This window comes from Puntigrus tetrazona, chromosome 12, assembly GCF_018831695.1.
Source record: "Puntigrus tetrazona isolate hp1 chromosome 12, ASM1883169v1, whole genome shotgun sequence".
In the NCBI taxonomy this organism is placed as follows: Eukaryota; Metazoa; Chordata; class Actinopteri; order Cypriniformes; family Cyprinidae; genus Puntigrus; species Puntigrus tetrazona.
In genome coordinates this window covers 11636939-11652448 of record NC_056710.1, presented here as the reverse complement: position 1 = coordinate 11652448, position 15510 = coordinate 11636939, and the positions used below count along the sequence as shown (strand labels likewise).

The 15510-nt window shown below is 36.9% G+C and overlaps 1 protein-coding gene across 11 annotated transcripts in view; it reads right to left on the bottom strand.

The window, feature by feature from the left end:
- arhgap12b (Rho GTPase activating protein 12b) overlaps positions 1-15510 on the bottom strand; it is a 42600-nt gene that overhangs the window by 25032 nt on the left and 2058 nt on the right. For 10 of the 11 annotated variants that reach the window (XM_043253852.1, XM_043253854.1, XM_043253851.1 and 7 more), the window contains one exon: positions 10588-11347. In XM_043253852.1, coding sequence (XP_043109787.1) covers positions 10588-11274 — 687 coding nt within the window. In that variant the 5' untranslated portion in view covers positions 11275-11347. Of the gene's footprint in view, positions 1-7235; positions 7386-10587; positions 11348-15510 lie in introns of those variants that run through there. The other variant, XM_043253862.1, reaches the window with a different exon arrangement.

The following is a 15510-nucleotide window of genomic DNA, read 5'->3' as shown; positions in this document are numbered from 1 at the left end:
TACAGAAATGAATGAGAGGGTGAATCAGGTTAATTAAAGCTTAGACACTCTGAATGCTCATGTTTTTATCAAAGCACTCTCATTTTAAACAACAAGATAAGAAAGAGGCAAGGTTAAAACGTCACCAGCAATCTCCACAAGAATACTGTAGAATGCGTGTGCGCGTGATCTCTTCTGGAGAGGTGCGAGTATTACCAAGTCTGTCATAATGATAACAGACCATTAGGTCCACCAACTCAACATTCAACATTTCAAGAGCTCTCTTCCTCTCTGCTTCCATCTCTCCAGCACTTTCCTCTTCCCACATAGGACCCACACAGCACTATCCCTGTGCATCTGTGCGCAAACATATAGATGTTCAGAGCTAATCCAGCATTAAACCTGTGACAGAACCCTAGATTCGGATTTTGTCGGTTGGAGAAGAATTTAGAAACGCCAATTCAAGTTTTTAGTGCTACATTTGTAAGAGACATCAGAGACATCACTGACACTTTTCAGGGCAATCAGGTCAAGTCATGTGATCATTTTAGAGCTCTATCTAGTGAACAGGAAAAACAAGTTGTTCATTAGAAATGTAAAACGGTGGTTTGTGTCTGTAGACATCAGTAAGATGACTTGGTTAGAGGACAGACAGTATTAGTTAAATGTCTCATGTAAATTTCATATTGTCCAAGAATTTAGTGCTGATAGCAATTTCAATTTACTATTATTTATAGAATTTATGTGCTTTTTTACATGTATTAATTAATGCGCACACACACACATTTTTTTTTATAACAAAATAATGGTTATGGTCTAGTGTTTTTGTTATTTTTAAGAGAGAAAAAGAGTGAAAGCATCATTACCAGCAAAGAAACAGAGGAAATAATACCACTGTGAGGAACAAAAAGGCAGACAAAGACAGGAAATGAAGTCAGACAGAAGTGTTGTTTGGGGTACAGGTGAGAGAGGGCCGCTCAAGAAAACAAAACAACGTAAGGCAACATATATTAGACGGCTTTTGTCTTTTTGATTTACATGTATTCATTTAGGAGATACACAAATACTGTAAAATCTGCTCTTTATATTATGTCTAATAATATAGTTCTTTAACTTTTCTAACAGTGGCTGGCTGCTTTGCATGCTGAATGTCTCATCCTGTTGAAGTGAGTGATTTTTGTCCAGAAAAAGAAACGAGAGAGAGAGAGAGAGATGAGAACACAGACAGAGACAGAGACAGCTGGAAGCGGCGGCGTATTGGGTTTAACGCAGACAGATAATAGAGATCTCTTGCAGAGCACCCAGATTCTTTAATCTAGAACTGAACATTTGGTTAATAGAAGAGCAAAGAGCATGAGAAAAGAGGCACCCACTAAAAACTTTGGCATTAGCTGTCACGTATCTTATATACTGGTCTTGGTCTTACGTTTTAGAAGCCAGACAGAGAGTTAAATGGCAACACTAATCTCACTAAGAACTTCAATGAACCCTTGTGCTCTGCTTGAGTGCGATATCCAGATAGTTTCACATTCAATTTCACAAGTTCGAATCCTAAAGGTCAAGTGAAGCTTGTTTGTCATTATTCTTACTCCTCCTACATTCTACAGCCAACTACTATAGAAGAACAAAAAATAACCATGAGTTACGTAAACAAGGGAGACCACAGCAACAACGCCGCCTGGATTACAGATTTCAAATCTGATTTCCCCTGTTTGCCTGGAAGGAGAATGACCTGTTAATATAAAAAAACCACCACAACAAATCAAGACATGCACTTATTTATCCTGAAACATCTGTTTTTGACTCAAGGTTTTGAATCGGAGGAAACAAATGAAATTAAGATTACAGGATTGCTTCTTAGACAATTTATAGCTATGAAATTTCAGGTCTGAGTTTCATTTTAATATCAGTAATACGGTCTCTTCCTCACTTGGAAGCTGTCAAAATAAGCAGCAATATATGAAAAGATTTTTTTTTGAGACCAAGTGCCTATCATTTAATTAAATAAACTTTTGTCTAAACAGAAGTATTAGTTTCATTTGTGTCCACTATAAAATTCTATAGAAATCTGTTGCGTAACCAACAATTTTGTCACTGTGTTTAGCAAATTTAGAGAATTTGAATAAATATAGTGTAAATGTACAATAAGATTTGTGACAACATAATCTATAAAATACCACAAAATAATTATTTTTCAGATAGGTCACAACCTACAAATATGTGTCTCTTTTAGAACTGTGTGGCCTTTTCAAACATCCTCTGCTGTCTTTTGCCCACCCACACAGTTAGCCTCGAACAGCCATCAAACCAGTACTTTACATCTGTCATCTCATATTCTTTTGCGACATTCTCTTCTTCTCGCCCTTTGGCTGACTGACTGGATGAGAGTATTTCAGTTGAAACCGAATGGTAAAGAGGCATGGAGACTTTTTGGCCCCCCCTCAGATGTCGGATAATGTGGCTTTTGTCAGTCATTCAGCCCTTTGGAGGCCACTGGAGTCTCATTCTCTGCCTATAGTCCAGTGATGACAGCACTTCTACTGCGGTGGCCTTAGATTCAGCAAACAGCTCCACTATGTGATGCTAAAAGCAAACATTTAATTCAGGTTAGACTGCGGTGGTTCCAAAGCCAATGATTGGTCTCCCGCCACTTTGTGAATTTGTTCATGGGATTTATTTTTAATAATTCTCTGTTGCTTACAATGACAGAAATTTTAAGCGCACACACACGCAGGCTTAATGAATAGACCTGAATATTAACTCTTGGCAGTTCCCCTGAGTTATTGTTTGGAAATAATAAAGAAAGTATCTAACTTCTCAGAATCACACGATGAGTTCCAGAGTACTCAAATGTCACTTTTTTTTAGGTTTTAGATTTACTTCTCTATTACTCACAAATATCAGTATCAGCCAATATATCTGTCATAATGTTTTTGGATTTCATGTTTGGCTATTTATCTATTACCAAGCACAACTTAGATTATAAACATTACTGCATCAATGCCGATAAATGTTTGCGAATCCTGTAAGAGAGACACACCAGAGCACAAGCGGCTCTTTGAGTGTTTGCTTTGGCTCTTAAAACTCTCTTTGTGCCAGTATAAAGGGGCATTTTGGGGCACCCAGTGCACACTGGCACAAACACCCACCCAAGCCTTTCTTTCCAGTGGCACAAGCAGACAGCAATCCATCACACAGTGCACAGACAGAGAAAGAGATATTATTAACCTTCCAAAGAAGGACAGGAGATGTGTAATAGGACTTAATTAAGATGGTGGATAGAAAAACTGCCCTTTTAAGAGATGATTAACATTATTGGATGGTATTCAAGCACACTGTAGCATAGATGTAAATCAATATTTATTTATTTATTTTTTACATATAATGTTAAGTTTGTGTGCTGCTTTCCCTTAATCCAGTTCTTTCCCATCCACCCCCAACCCCCACGTCTTTATGGAGGTACCATAAGAGGCTTTTACATGGGGGGTGGGTTGTTTAGGGCAAGACAACAAGGGAAACATGCTCCATACTAACTAAAATAACACTCCAAATCTTTCTAAACTGCAAAAAAAAAGCTTTTCTAGCCTAGATTTTTTTTATTGTTTTGTTTCCAGCTAAAAATCTACAAATTCTTAAATTAAAAGTAATTTTCTAGACAAGTAAAAATTTTATTCTTGTTTCAGAAAAATACGTAAAAATGAAGGTGAATTTTTTTTTTTAGAACAAGCTAAATAATTTACCAATGGGGTAAGTAAAACAATCTTATTTCAAACTGAAAGATTTTTTTGCCTACCACATTGGCAGATTATTCAGCTCGTTTCAAGTAAATATTTTGACTTCTTTTTTTTCCTGAATACTAGAAAATAATTTTTACTTGTCTATAAAATCCTTCTTGATTTAACAATTTGTAGATATTTTGGCTTGAAACAAGACAAACAAAATCTAGGCAAGAAAAGCATAGGTTGCTTGATTCAGAAGCTGTCGCAACTGGCATTTTGAAGGATGGGTTTAACTTCAGGTTGAAACTCTGAACTGTTAAGACCGGCTATTTCCCCAAGAGCACTAAAAGAGAAGTTGGGAGTGAAATCTGAGAGCAGGAACCACTCAGTAGCGAGCCAGCCAGAAAGTATGCGGAAGATGGCGAGAGAAGTCTTTAACTGGTCTTTTAGACTGTCTTCGAACCTTTTAACTGGACAGAGTGTTAATAAACACAGGATCAGTCAAGCTGATCTTCTGAGGATTACGTTAGACATCGCAAACTGTCACTCTCATTCACAAGCTTCCCACTATGTACCACAGATTATCAAACCTTCTGTAGAACACGTGAAAACGTTTCTTGATTTTAGTCTTTTCAGTGAAATTTTTTAATTGGTTTGAACCCACTGACTGCAGACAACAGACTTTCATTGTTCCACGCAAAGAACTACGTGAGAGTGAGTCGACGTTTTTTTTTATTTTTGTGCGAACTGTCTCTTTAAGAACTGACAGTGGACCCCGGCTTAACATTGGGTTATTTCAAAAGCATCTCTTTATGTAATAGTGAGATTAGCACAAGCATAATCTACAGCTCACACAACAAATCTTAGTGATCAAGTAGTATTTGGTGCAAGAATGCCAACGGATAACATCAGCAGTGTTTTAAAAGGAAGGACATCATAAGGTCAAAGGTCTTCTGATGGATTGCTCTTACACAAAAGCTCTTACACAAACACACCGCAGACGCAAACTGGCACCCAAATATACACATACAGTAATACTGAAAGTGCAAACAGACAGTGGACAGGGGAAGCTCTACGAACAAAGATCCTTCAGCGGGGACTTCCTGTGTCCTTTAGCCTCAACTGATTCACAGACACAAAAGCTGGCAAAAAGTGAGTGTGTGCAGACAACTTCACAGAATGCCCACACGAAAACTAACAGCTTTGTAAACACTACCATGCATGTACACCCCATACAACATATTGTTTAACATTTGTCTAACTAGAGTTTTACTACAAATATCATGATTAATCTACAGTTAATTTAGCTAAACCATGGCTGATTTGTGATTAACATCATGGTTAAACTGTATTAACTACTTTTTTTTTGTCTTTTAAAGTAAAACCATGGTTATTTTTTTTGTAAGAGTCACATTTCAAGTCATATTTCACAACCATGTTACATGAAAAAAAACTATACAAACTAGACATATACTATAAGCTAACTATAAGCTTGACTAGTAAAGAAATTCCCATGACATTGAAATATAAATATTTTGTAGCATTTTAAAACAAAAAGAAAATTTGTTCAATGTTTCAATGTTTCTTCAAAGAATAAAAAAATTATATTAATTATTTATATTATAATATATTATTAAAAATATAGTATTTGCATACTATTATTATTACAACTTTGAAATGAATGTTTTTCTTAGTTTTTTCATAAAATAGTTCTTTCATAACAAATCAGTATATTACAACAATTTTAAGACTAGAGATTTATGATATATTATATAATTATAATAATAGGAATATTATGAGTATTTTTCCAATATTATTATAATTTAAGTAAAACATTAAATCTGAAACAATAAGAAAAAATTTAATAATAATAATATTTCACAAGACAGAAACATTCTGCAGTGTGTTAATAAATAATAAAAATGCTTACAAAAAGTGCTTAACTGTAGTAAAACAGTGCAAATTTAAGTAGGTTTGGGTTTAATTCTTTCTTTTGGTTTGGGTTAAATATGATCTGGACATGTTCTGCACCTGACTATTTCTTTGCAAAGGTTTGTCATGAGCATTGACAAACAACAACTTTCAACTTTGAAGGCATTAACCAGGTGTCAATCATCCACGCTGGAGAGAGACATCAAACATATTATGGCCTTTCAGACGCAGCAGGGCACACACGGTACTGAGACACCCATCTCCACAGTGTTATTCACTTTATTAATGAACTCATGAAGAGAAACAGAGAGGAAGAGGGCCTTCAGCCAATCACAGGCGAGGACAGCAGGGGCTTGTGGCCTTGTACTTCCTATCCTCTTTCCACACACACAGAGATGTTGACAACTGATATATTTAGACTTGTTTGAGAGCAAGTAATATTGAGGAAAAGGAATTCCCACAGGGAATAAAAATCCATTGGCAGGTTTGCTGACTGCACAGCATGTATGTAGTCATAAAACACTTGACTTGTGGGTGGGTTAATTGTTTTTGAGTAAGCAGATCACTCTGGATCATTCTACATTAGAAGTTCTCTATTGTCACAGATGCACTTCAGCTCAGCAAACCGAGGTGTAGAACGTTCCCTGTGACAAAAGCACTCATGCACCGCTGTTATAATGTACAACATCATCAAAAGGTCATAAACCCCCGAGAGGGACGGGTTACCTCCGTTCAATCACTGTTGTTTTGTCTCTCTCTTCTATTTAACTTTAGCTTTTCCCACAGCTAAATGGATATACCTCGGATGCTCTGAATTGCTGAATTGCTCCGAAGTGGTATGAAAATGGGGGAAAATTGATAAGAGAGAAAAGAGGAAGATCTTAAAGAAAGAAAATGCTGACATGGCAGCCTTTCCATTAAAAAAAACAAAAAAACAATACAACTACACATTCATTAACAGGTGCTCCACCTGACATTCCACTCCCAGTGAGAAAAACTAATAATTAACCACAATGTTTTATATCTAACTTCTGACTTAATTCTAATTACGATTTCACAGAACATACAATCTAATGTCTCTTTTTCGAGATATTAAGGCTTTTTATTCAGCAAAGATGCATTAAAATAATGAAATCAGTATTTTATAATCTGTTTAAACGTATTATGCAAAATAACGTAAAAAAAATACACTGTTTCCACAAAAATATTAAGCAGTACAACTATTTTCAACACTGACAATAATAAGTAATGTTTCTATTTAATACCAAATCGTCATATCGGAATGATTTCTAAAGGATCATGTGACACTGAAGACTGCTGTAAATATTTCACAATATCACTGTTTTGCTGTATTTTTTATTAAATAAAATGCAGCCTTGGTGAGCATAAAATACTACCTTCCTGAACATTAAAAATCTTTGATGATTTTGAATGGTAGTGACACTCATCTGTGAGTTCATGTCTGTATATAAACATCTCTTTTCGAATATTTTGATCACACCCTCAATGAAAGACTTGATTTAACTAATAATTAAAGTTCAGGGTTAGTAGATTCTAATCAAAACAACAGATATCTATCAAACGTGTGTGTGAAGCTAAACTTACCTTACCCTCAGGACACATTCTGCCGCCACAACATGTCAGCTGTGCTCATCGACAGCAGAGAGACAGAATGAGTGAGACACAGAGCTGCTCTGACAGCGTGAGGGTACCAAACCCCCCACACCACCCCGAACACACATCGATTTGATGTCCACTGCCATCTTTCAGCCTCAAGTCCATATTAGGGCAAAAATAGAGAGAGAGAGACAGGAACAACAACAGACAGGAGAGCGAGCGCGAGATCTTTGATACTTGAGTAAATATTAGATTAGAGTGAGCTGTGCTGTTTTCCGACCATCAGGATCGGTGGGTCTTTATTGGGTTATCCAACTGAACCCAGTGTGTGTGTGTGTGTGTGTGTGCTGGGACAGGAATGAAAGGAATGCTCGGGCCTCCTTTACTGTCAATGCAGAAAAGAGCTACAGGATTCACTGACATATATATATATATAGACAAATGTTAATGCTTATCACATATGTAAAAATGTACACAAAAAAAACACATTGAAGCAGGCGGTAAAATGTAAAGCTGAAGTATAATCTCAAGTGAAGACAATAACTGTTCACACAAAAGAAATCACCCAACTGAAGGGGCTGAATTTAATTTTGTGCAGCTGCCTGTTAGAAAAGCCCCTGCGCTGTTATAAAAGCCATTCATAATCTTTTATTAGAGAGATGACATGCTAGTAATCCCCAGGTCAATCGTTCATGTGTGTCTTCTGATGAATATTTCATAAAAAAGGATATCTTAAAAAAAAAAAAAAAAAAAAGTACAATAAGGAAACACTTCTAACAGACAAAAGTGAGAGTGTGGGGGAGGAGAAAGGAGCAAGAGAGAGAAAGTGTGTGTGCAAATCTGCTTGGGGTGAAGATAAAGTTGGAGCGTAGAAAAAGGCGAGAAATTGGGGTCCTAAATCCGTCCTCTGTGGGCCACTCTGGTGGAGTATTGAGGGGAAACAGATTTGGACCTCAATCCTTTTCAGAGCGCAGGAGCTGCCCATTCATAAGAGACGAGGGGGGATAGGCGTCAAGAGGGATGCAGGCAGAGAATATGACTTTGGACTAAAAGTAATTCTATGAATAATTCCCCCCAACTGAAAATTCATCTAGACTTCCAAGCCTGTATTTTTTATTTCACTGTAGTTAAGAACTAAAACTATTCGAAACATATTATGAATAAAAATACACTTAAAATAATAATGTTAGATGAAATTATTAAATGTTACTTTGAAAACTAAATTAAATATTATAAAGTAGCACTGAAATCACTGAAATAAATTAAAGCTAAAAAAAAAGAAAGAAAAAGTAGAAGCATATATATTCTTATATAGTCAAACGTTAAAATGTTGTTTAAACTATTTAAGCATTTATTAATAACATTAACATTACTTACTCCCATTCAATTAAGCCACACAAAAATATCATAAAAATAAATAGCAAATAATGACCTACAAGAAAAATAAATATCTATTTTATGGCTTCACAAAGTTTCACAAGGGGTTTGGAATCACACAAGGCTCAGTAATCATTAACAAAGTTCATTTTTTGGGTGAACCAAACATCACACACAGCAGATGTTATGAATGAGATCTGGAGGGCAAATGTTCTTTGTCTATGAGAATAGTTGTTAAACGGCTGATTAAGTAATCACATGGTTTAGTATTATCAGCTGACCCTGATGGACAAAGCCTGACATGGACAAATCCCTCAAAAGCCCAGTATACTGTATGTCCTTTTCAAACGCATATATATGCATGTGCACTGTGTGCCTGGAACCTGACTTTGAGGAGCATTATGATTATTTTCATTTAAAAAGCAACAGTCAGTGTCTAAATACCGAGGTTGTTGATCAAGGCTGTTGAAGATCAGCTTAACATATATGACAAGCTACAGGTTTAGAATTCACAGACTAGCCCGCTTATTGTTCTTATTGCTAACAATGATGATCTGATGCTTGCACAACCCACTGGACCCAAATGTCTCAATGTGCATCTTTCAATCTCTTTCACACATATACAAACATAAAACGGGGGCAACAACATGATCTAGCCAGATATGACCTACTTTCTATTCTCCCACAATCCCCTTTGTTCCCCAGCAGCACCCTCTTTTAGAGAAACATAGAGAGAGAAATGGGGGAGGAGGATAGTAACAAAGACTAAACACCCTATTCCACACGATGCACCCCGAGACACTCAAAAAGCAAACTCAGTCAACTCAAAAACTACTTGGTACATACTGGCCAAAACTGACATCTAATAAGTAGCAGATTGAACATAGTGCATGTTTCATGCTTCAATTTGTTAGTTTGTGTGTGTCTATATATATATGGTATTTTTTTGTTTTTCATATTGCACAAAAATATAGCTTTAATTTTTTATTTACTACAAGAGCAAAACAGGGAGGATTATATTTAAATATTTATACAGAGCTACATTTAATTTAACTTATGTAATCATTTTACTAATAGTTAATATAATTCTATACCCCCCCCACAAAAAAAAACACCAAAATACGCTAACATTATAAAAAGATAATATTATATTTTCATATAATAATATCATATATTATTTACATAATATATGAGTGTCATGCATGTATATATTTAAGAACAATGTTATGCTTTTACGTTTATTATTTTTAATCAAATGTAATACTCTAAAAATATCAATGTATATACAATGTAATATATACAGTATGTGTGTATTTAGATATACATAAACACAGTACACACTCATATATTATGTAAACAATAATCTAATAAATATAGATTAAAAAGCTGCAGAATTCAAATAAATTGTACACCATCAAAAAATAAAAAGAAATGTGTTGTGTCATGTTTTGTGATTTCAGTGAAGACTCTATTATTGTCTAAGAATCAAATCTTGTGATGTGGCCACAATTTTCACCTCCACAGCAGAGAACAGACTACATCTCCTGATGAACAAGTGTCACGCAGCGGAAAGAAAGGGATGCAAGAGGAGAGGAAAACACAGCTGAATCCAATTTAACCTGACAGAAAAGACAACATGCCACTGTAAATGTCAGAGGCAAAACCGAGGGAGGGACAAAGAGAAAGGTGTGAGGAAGAAATGTTAGATTAGTCTCGTAGTAATTGTCGGAACAATGCGTTACAGAAATAGATAATGACAGTCACAGGATGAAAAAGAGATGAGAGCATTTTTGGTAAAGATAAGTGCTGGAAGTACAGAGAATCAAAGCCGAAGATGACATTGAAAGAGATAAAGGGAGAACATGACTAAGTTTGGGAGTGAGGGAGAATGAAAGAGAACAAATAAGCTTGAGAGCGTGGGAGAGTAACGAGGAAGAGGAGGGAGAGCATCGCTTATTCTTACCTGCATGTGTTCGGTAGAGCTGCTGCTGAGCTCATCTCCAGATTCAGAGTCATTTCTCATTTTGTCCATCCCATCTCCTGGTGAAACGCTTCCGTCCGTGTCCACCGACAACCCGCCTGGGAGCTTCCCCAGGCAACCTTGCTCTCGCGGAGGGGATTCCGCTCGCCCTTGTGGAAGCGTGGGGTTGCCATGATGATAGTTATGATGGTTGTTGTTATTAAGCAGAGTGAGCTCTGCAACAACGTTCTTCATCCCCGAGTTCTGATTGCTGTCCCGCAACAACAAAGGCGGCGTCAGTTGACCTGGCAATGGGGAAGGCGTCGTCGAGGGAGGTGGCCTGCCGGAGCTGGACCGTTCCGTAGGAGCGCGTTGGTTGAGATTTTCGTTCGACGACCGGCACTGGGCGATTTCAAGAACGTTAGGGGGCTTTGCGCGAGGTTTAGGTGGCGGCATAAGGGCACGTCTGACCTCTCGGACGTACTGGGCAGGGACGTAAAAAGCCTTGGTGCCTTCCTCCCGACGAACCTGCCACCAGTCCTCATTGGTTTTGCGAACCAACATGTAGCATTCACCCTGCCGTATGGAGATGAGTCTATCTTTCGCCTTGTACTCATAATCGTACTCCACCTCGATATACACCTGCCCCGGGGCGATGGACAAATCGCAACGGCCATCCCGTTCCGTCATGGCTCAATCTGTCCGGGAGTTATTCAGAAGAAAGCCTGTAAGTGGATCCACATCTCTAGCTGGGTCTCCACGACTGCAAAAAGAGAGAATGAGATTGTTAGCATGTACTTTTAAAAGATAACAGTATTAATGAGTAATTCACTTTGAGAATAAATATTTACTGGTAATTTATTCACATCATTCAAAATGTCTACCGACGAAGACTTTACAAAGCAAACACACAAAGAATGTCAAAACCCCTTTACAAAAACTACTTTTTGCCCTACTCTACATTTCTGATGTACATACGTATCCCAGATAATTCAAGATGATCAATTGTGGTTAATAAGTTTTGTTTTTTTTACAAAATGACAGATAATTTTACTACATAAGATATTTATTACTCGACCCGGAATCATGTAGAACCCTTCAACCCAATGACCACCACTGAAGTCCAGTATATGGAAAAAAATCCTGTAATGTTTTCCTAAAAAAAAAAAAAAAATTAATTCCTATGCGAGTTAAAAAAAAGACACAAACATCTTGAATGACATTAGGGTGAGTAAATTATCAGGAAATTTTCAATTCTAAAAAATGACCTACTGCTTTGATTAATACTGTGACAAATCTGAATAAAAACACACTTTAAAAAAAAAAAAAAAAAACGTTACTGTACTCTTTCAACACTGAGGGCAGCCACATAGTAACCTAATCATGTGTGAGGACACCATGGCAACCAACATATCAGTAATCCAATGATCAAATTACAATGACAGGTCTTAAGGAACACAAGCACAGTCACTCACATGCACAGATCACTGAATGAACGGAGTGATATTTTCCAGAGTATGGCCTGCAGATCCCTTTCTACTGTCAACATGCATCTGTTTGGCCCCAGATCCCTCTCTCACATGTACACAATCCCCCTCAAGCATTCTTAGGTTAAATATACACTGTCATGTTCACATATGGTGCTTAAAGATGATGGATTGTGACAGCCTTAAGCCGGATATAAAGAGAGACTGGATTCACTCTTCCTTTTATTTCCCCTTTGTTCTTTCAGCCCTTCAGTATACAAAAAAAGCCCATTTTGACAGTCTGATGCATACTATGCACAAAAATGGCAAGCACTTTAAGATGTAATGAGGTGGAGAGGTATTTTTAAAATACCATTTCAAATTTTGGTCTATTAAATACAGTACTGTTGAAAAGTTTGGGGTGTACGTTTAAGGCTGATAATAAACGTTTTGAGCAATGTTGCCGTAAATGGTGAACCCGGTGAGACACAGAGCCCACCACTGATCTAAATTATCCAGATATAAATTTGTTACCCATTCTCAGTTGAAAAGTGACCAAGCAACATTGCTAAAAAAAATAAAAATGTTTGAAAGAAGGCTGTTCATTTGGCATCACAGGATTAAATTACATTTTAAGTTAATTTAATTTAATTTTAATTTAATTGTAATAATATTTCAAGGTTTTTTTTTTATTATTTAGCATTTTAGACCATTAGACCAAATTGGTAAGCATAAGAGACACAAAAACAAAAAAATATCATTAACCTTAAATGTACTGTATTTCAAAATATTGATTTTAACTTAGTGTTTTGCTTTTTATAAAATTACAAAATTATACAGAATTTTAAATACCGACGGAACATGGATTTTTGCCAATAGTGAAGCTTGGTTACTGGAGACTAACATTTTGAACGCCCAAAAAAAGCCGCACACACTCTTAGTTAAGCCATGGCACCCTCCCTACTTATAGCTAGTTAATCCACATGGTCTGTCCTTAAACGGTTAGTCTTTGAAGCTGAAGGGTTTACTGAACATTTCGAAATAGCAACAAATATTATACAACCTGCTCAGTGAGTGGGAAGCCATGCGGTGCTGTAAAAATTTAGATGTGGATTTGATGTGACATAAGGCACCTCTCAAAATAGCTATAGAGGAGAGCGACTGACAGAGGTTACTAAGACTGAATGAAACTGAACACTGAAACCAGACACAGACTACACTGATCCCTCCACTGAGAAAACTTTGCACTGTTGAGTCAAGCACAGAGCACATTAAAACAAATCACCAGCAACACATTTTCTTTGATTGCTTTTGATAAAGCTATCAAACCTATTATGCACATCGTCAGTGAGCCACTGAAAGGAACGAGATGTACTAAAACGGAGTAAAAAAAAGATGCTGCTGCTTAAAACAAATATGTTTACCCCCATTCAAGCTTGTCAGCAACCACACTTCTCTTCCGCAGACATTACGGTTGACCCAGCATTGATTTAACCAGTATGGAGCTGAAGGCAATATACTCTCCCTCTGTCTTCACATTCTGCACTAAAGACTCGTGCCAGCCCTTGGCAGCAGCTTCAAACTCTCCCATCTTTTCATTTCATACATACTTCATCAAGCCCTACCACAGGCACTCCAATATACGGAGTACAAACAGCAAGACCTAGAAGAGAATCTGATTAAAATAAACACCGAATGCCAAACAAAAAGAACAAAAGGCTGCTTAAGAGCGTGATTGGAAAAGAGGAACTGGTAAACATGCCGCCGATTACGGTTTACCTTTAGGAGCCGTTCGCACAGTTTTTGCATTCCACTACACAGTTTTTCTATGTAAACGAGTGCTAAACAGACGTGTTTGACGGTTGCACTCGCACCTTGCACATGTCGCAGCACCTTCACAAGGCTCTCTAGAAACACAGCGCTCAAGTTAAAAGAACTCACATACAAAATGAGACTTTGCACCTGTTTTAAGAGCAAAAATCTCCTGTGTGAATGGCCACTTAGTGTGAAGTGATACATTAAGGGACAAAGTAAGCTCAAAACATCCAGTACTGAACTACTAAACTTATTCCGTAAGTCATAGAGAGAGGTTATGTAAAACAGCTAATAATAAACCACAATAGAAACAACAATTGGTTTTTGGTCTCTACTGATACAGTTCAAACGTTAGGTGTTGGTAAGGTGTTTTAATGTTTTTGATGGTCTCTTATACTCACCAAGGGAGCATTTTGTTGATTAAAAACACAGTCAAAAAAAATCCTAATACAATTTTTAATAACCATGTTATCCGTTTTAACAAATTCAAAAATGTAAATTATTCCTAAGCTAAATTCTCAGCATTACTTTAGTTTTTGGTGTCGCACGATTCATCAGAATTCCTTCTAATATGCTAATATGGCATTCGAGAAACATTTATTATTATCAATACTAAAAAAAGCGCCGCTTGATATTTCTTTAAACAGCATCCCACCACCCAAATACCAAAGTTTACAATAAGCCGGTCTGCGTACTAAAATATCCTCTAGACACCACAAACCATACCCTAAGCTAAACATAGTCTACCTTCTCCCTCTTCCAATAACATCCACATTTAAACACAGGATCCACTGGAGTCATTCCTATCTGAAAACGTGGGTTGCAAAGTTATCACAGGAATAAAGGCCTACACACCACAGGAGAAAACCGTTTTCCACTGACAATAAAACAGTTTGAGGCAACTCTTATCGACACTTTTTAAAGAGCAAAGCTGATCATCATTAGAGCGAGCAAACAGACTAATTTAATCAAAAAAGCAGCACACAAGGATTTCAAATCTACCACGTGGCTCCCATTTGGGGACTTGACTGTGAACCAAAGAGGAGCTTCTATAAACAAGCAGCAGATGGAAGGTCTCCTCTGGGTGTGAGTGCAGTGTCACTTCGGCCAACTTGCAAAAGAAATTACTACCAACTTTTCTGCAAGATAAGTGAGAGTGTCACTCCAACAGAAATCCCATATCATTTTTCTGGGGGAACTTGTCATTTCTATTCGGTTTGACTGAATCTCATTGTGAATCTAAATAGATCAGGAAAAACTGTCTGGAGTTTTACTTCCTGGGCTTCAAACAACTTACAGCGTCAAAGAGATTTACTATCAAGACCACCACATTAGCGCCCGTTACAAATGCAAATATTTATGCTGAAGCAGTGCGAAGACACATTACATGTAGCACTGTACCTATTCAAATGCTAGTAGTATATTAAGCAGAGATAACATTTGATGCCAGTTCTCATTTAATTTATTACTAATTTTAGGATTTCATAATACAGCTGGAAGAAAAAAAGTAATCTGGAACAGACTAGAATCAAACATCATGAACAGAGATTGTTTTAAAAGTATAAAACAGAGAAGACAAATGAAGATAAGTCACAAATATCTTGAACCTGACAAAATACAGATCTCTGTTCATTTTAAATCTCAC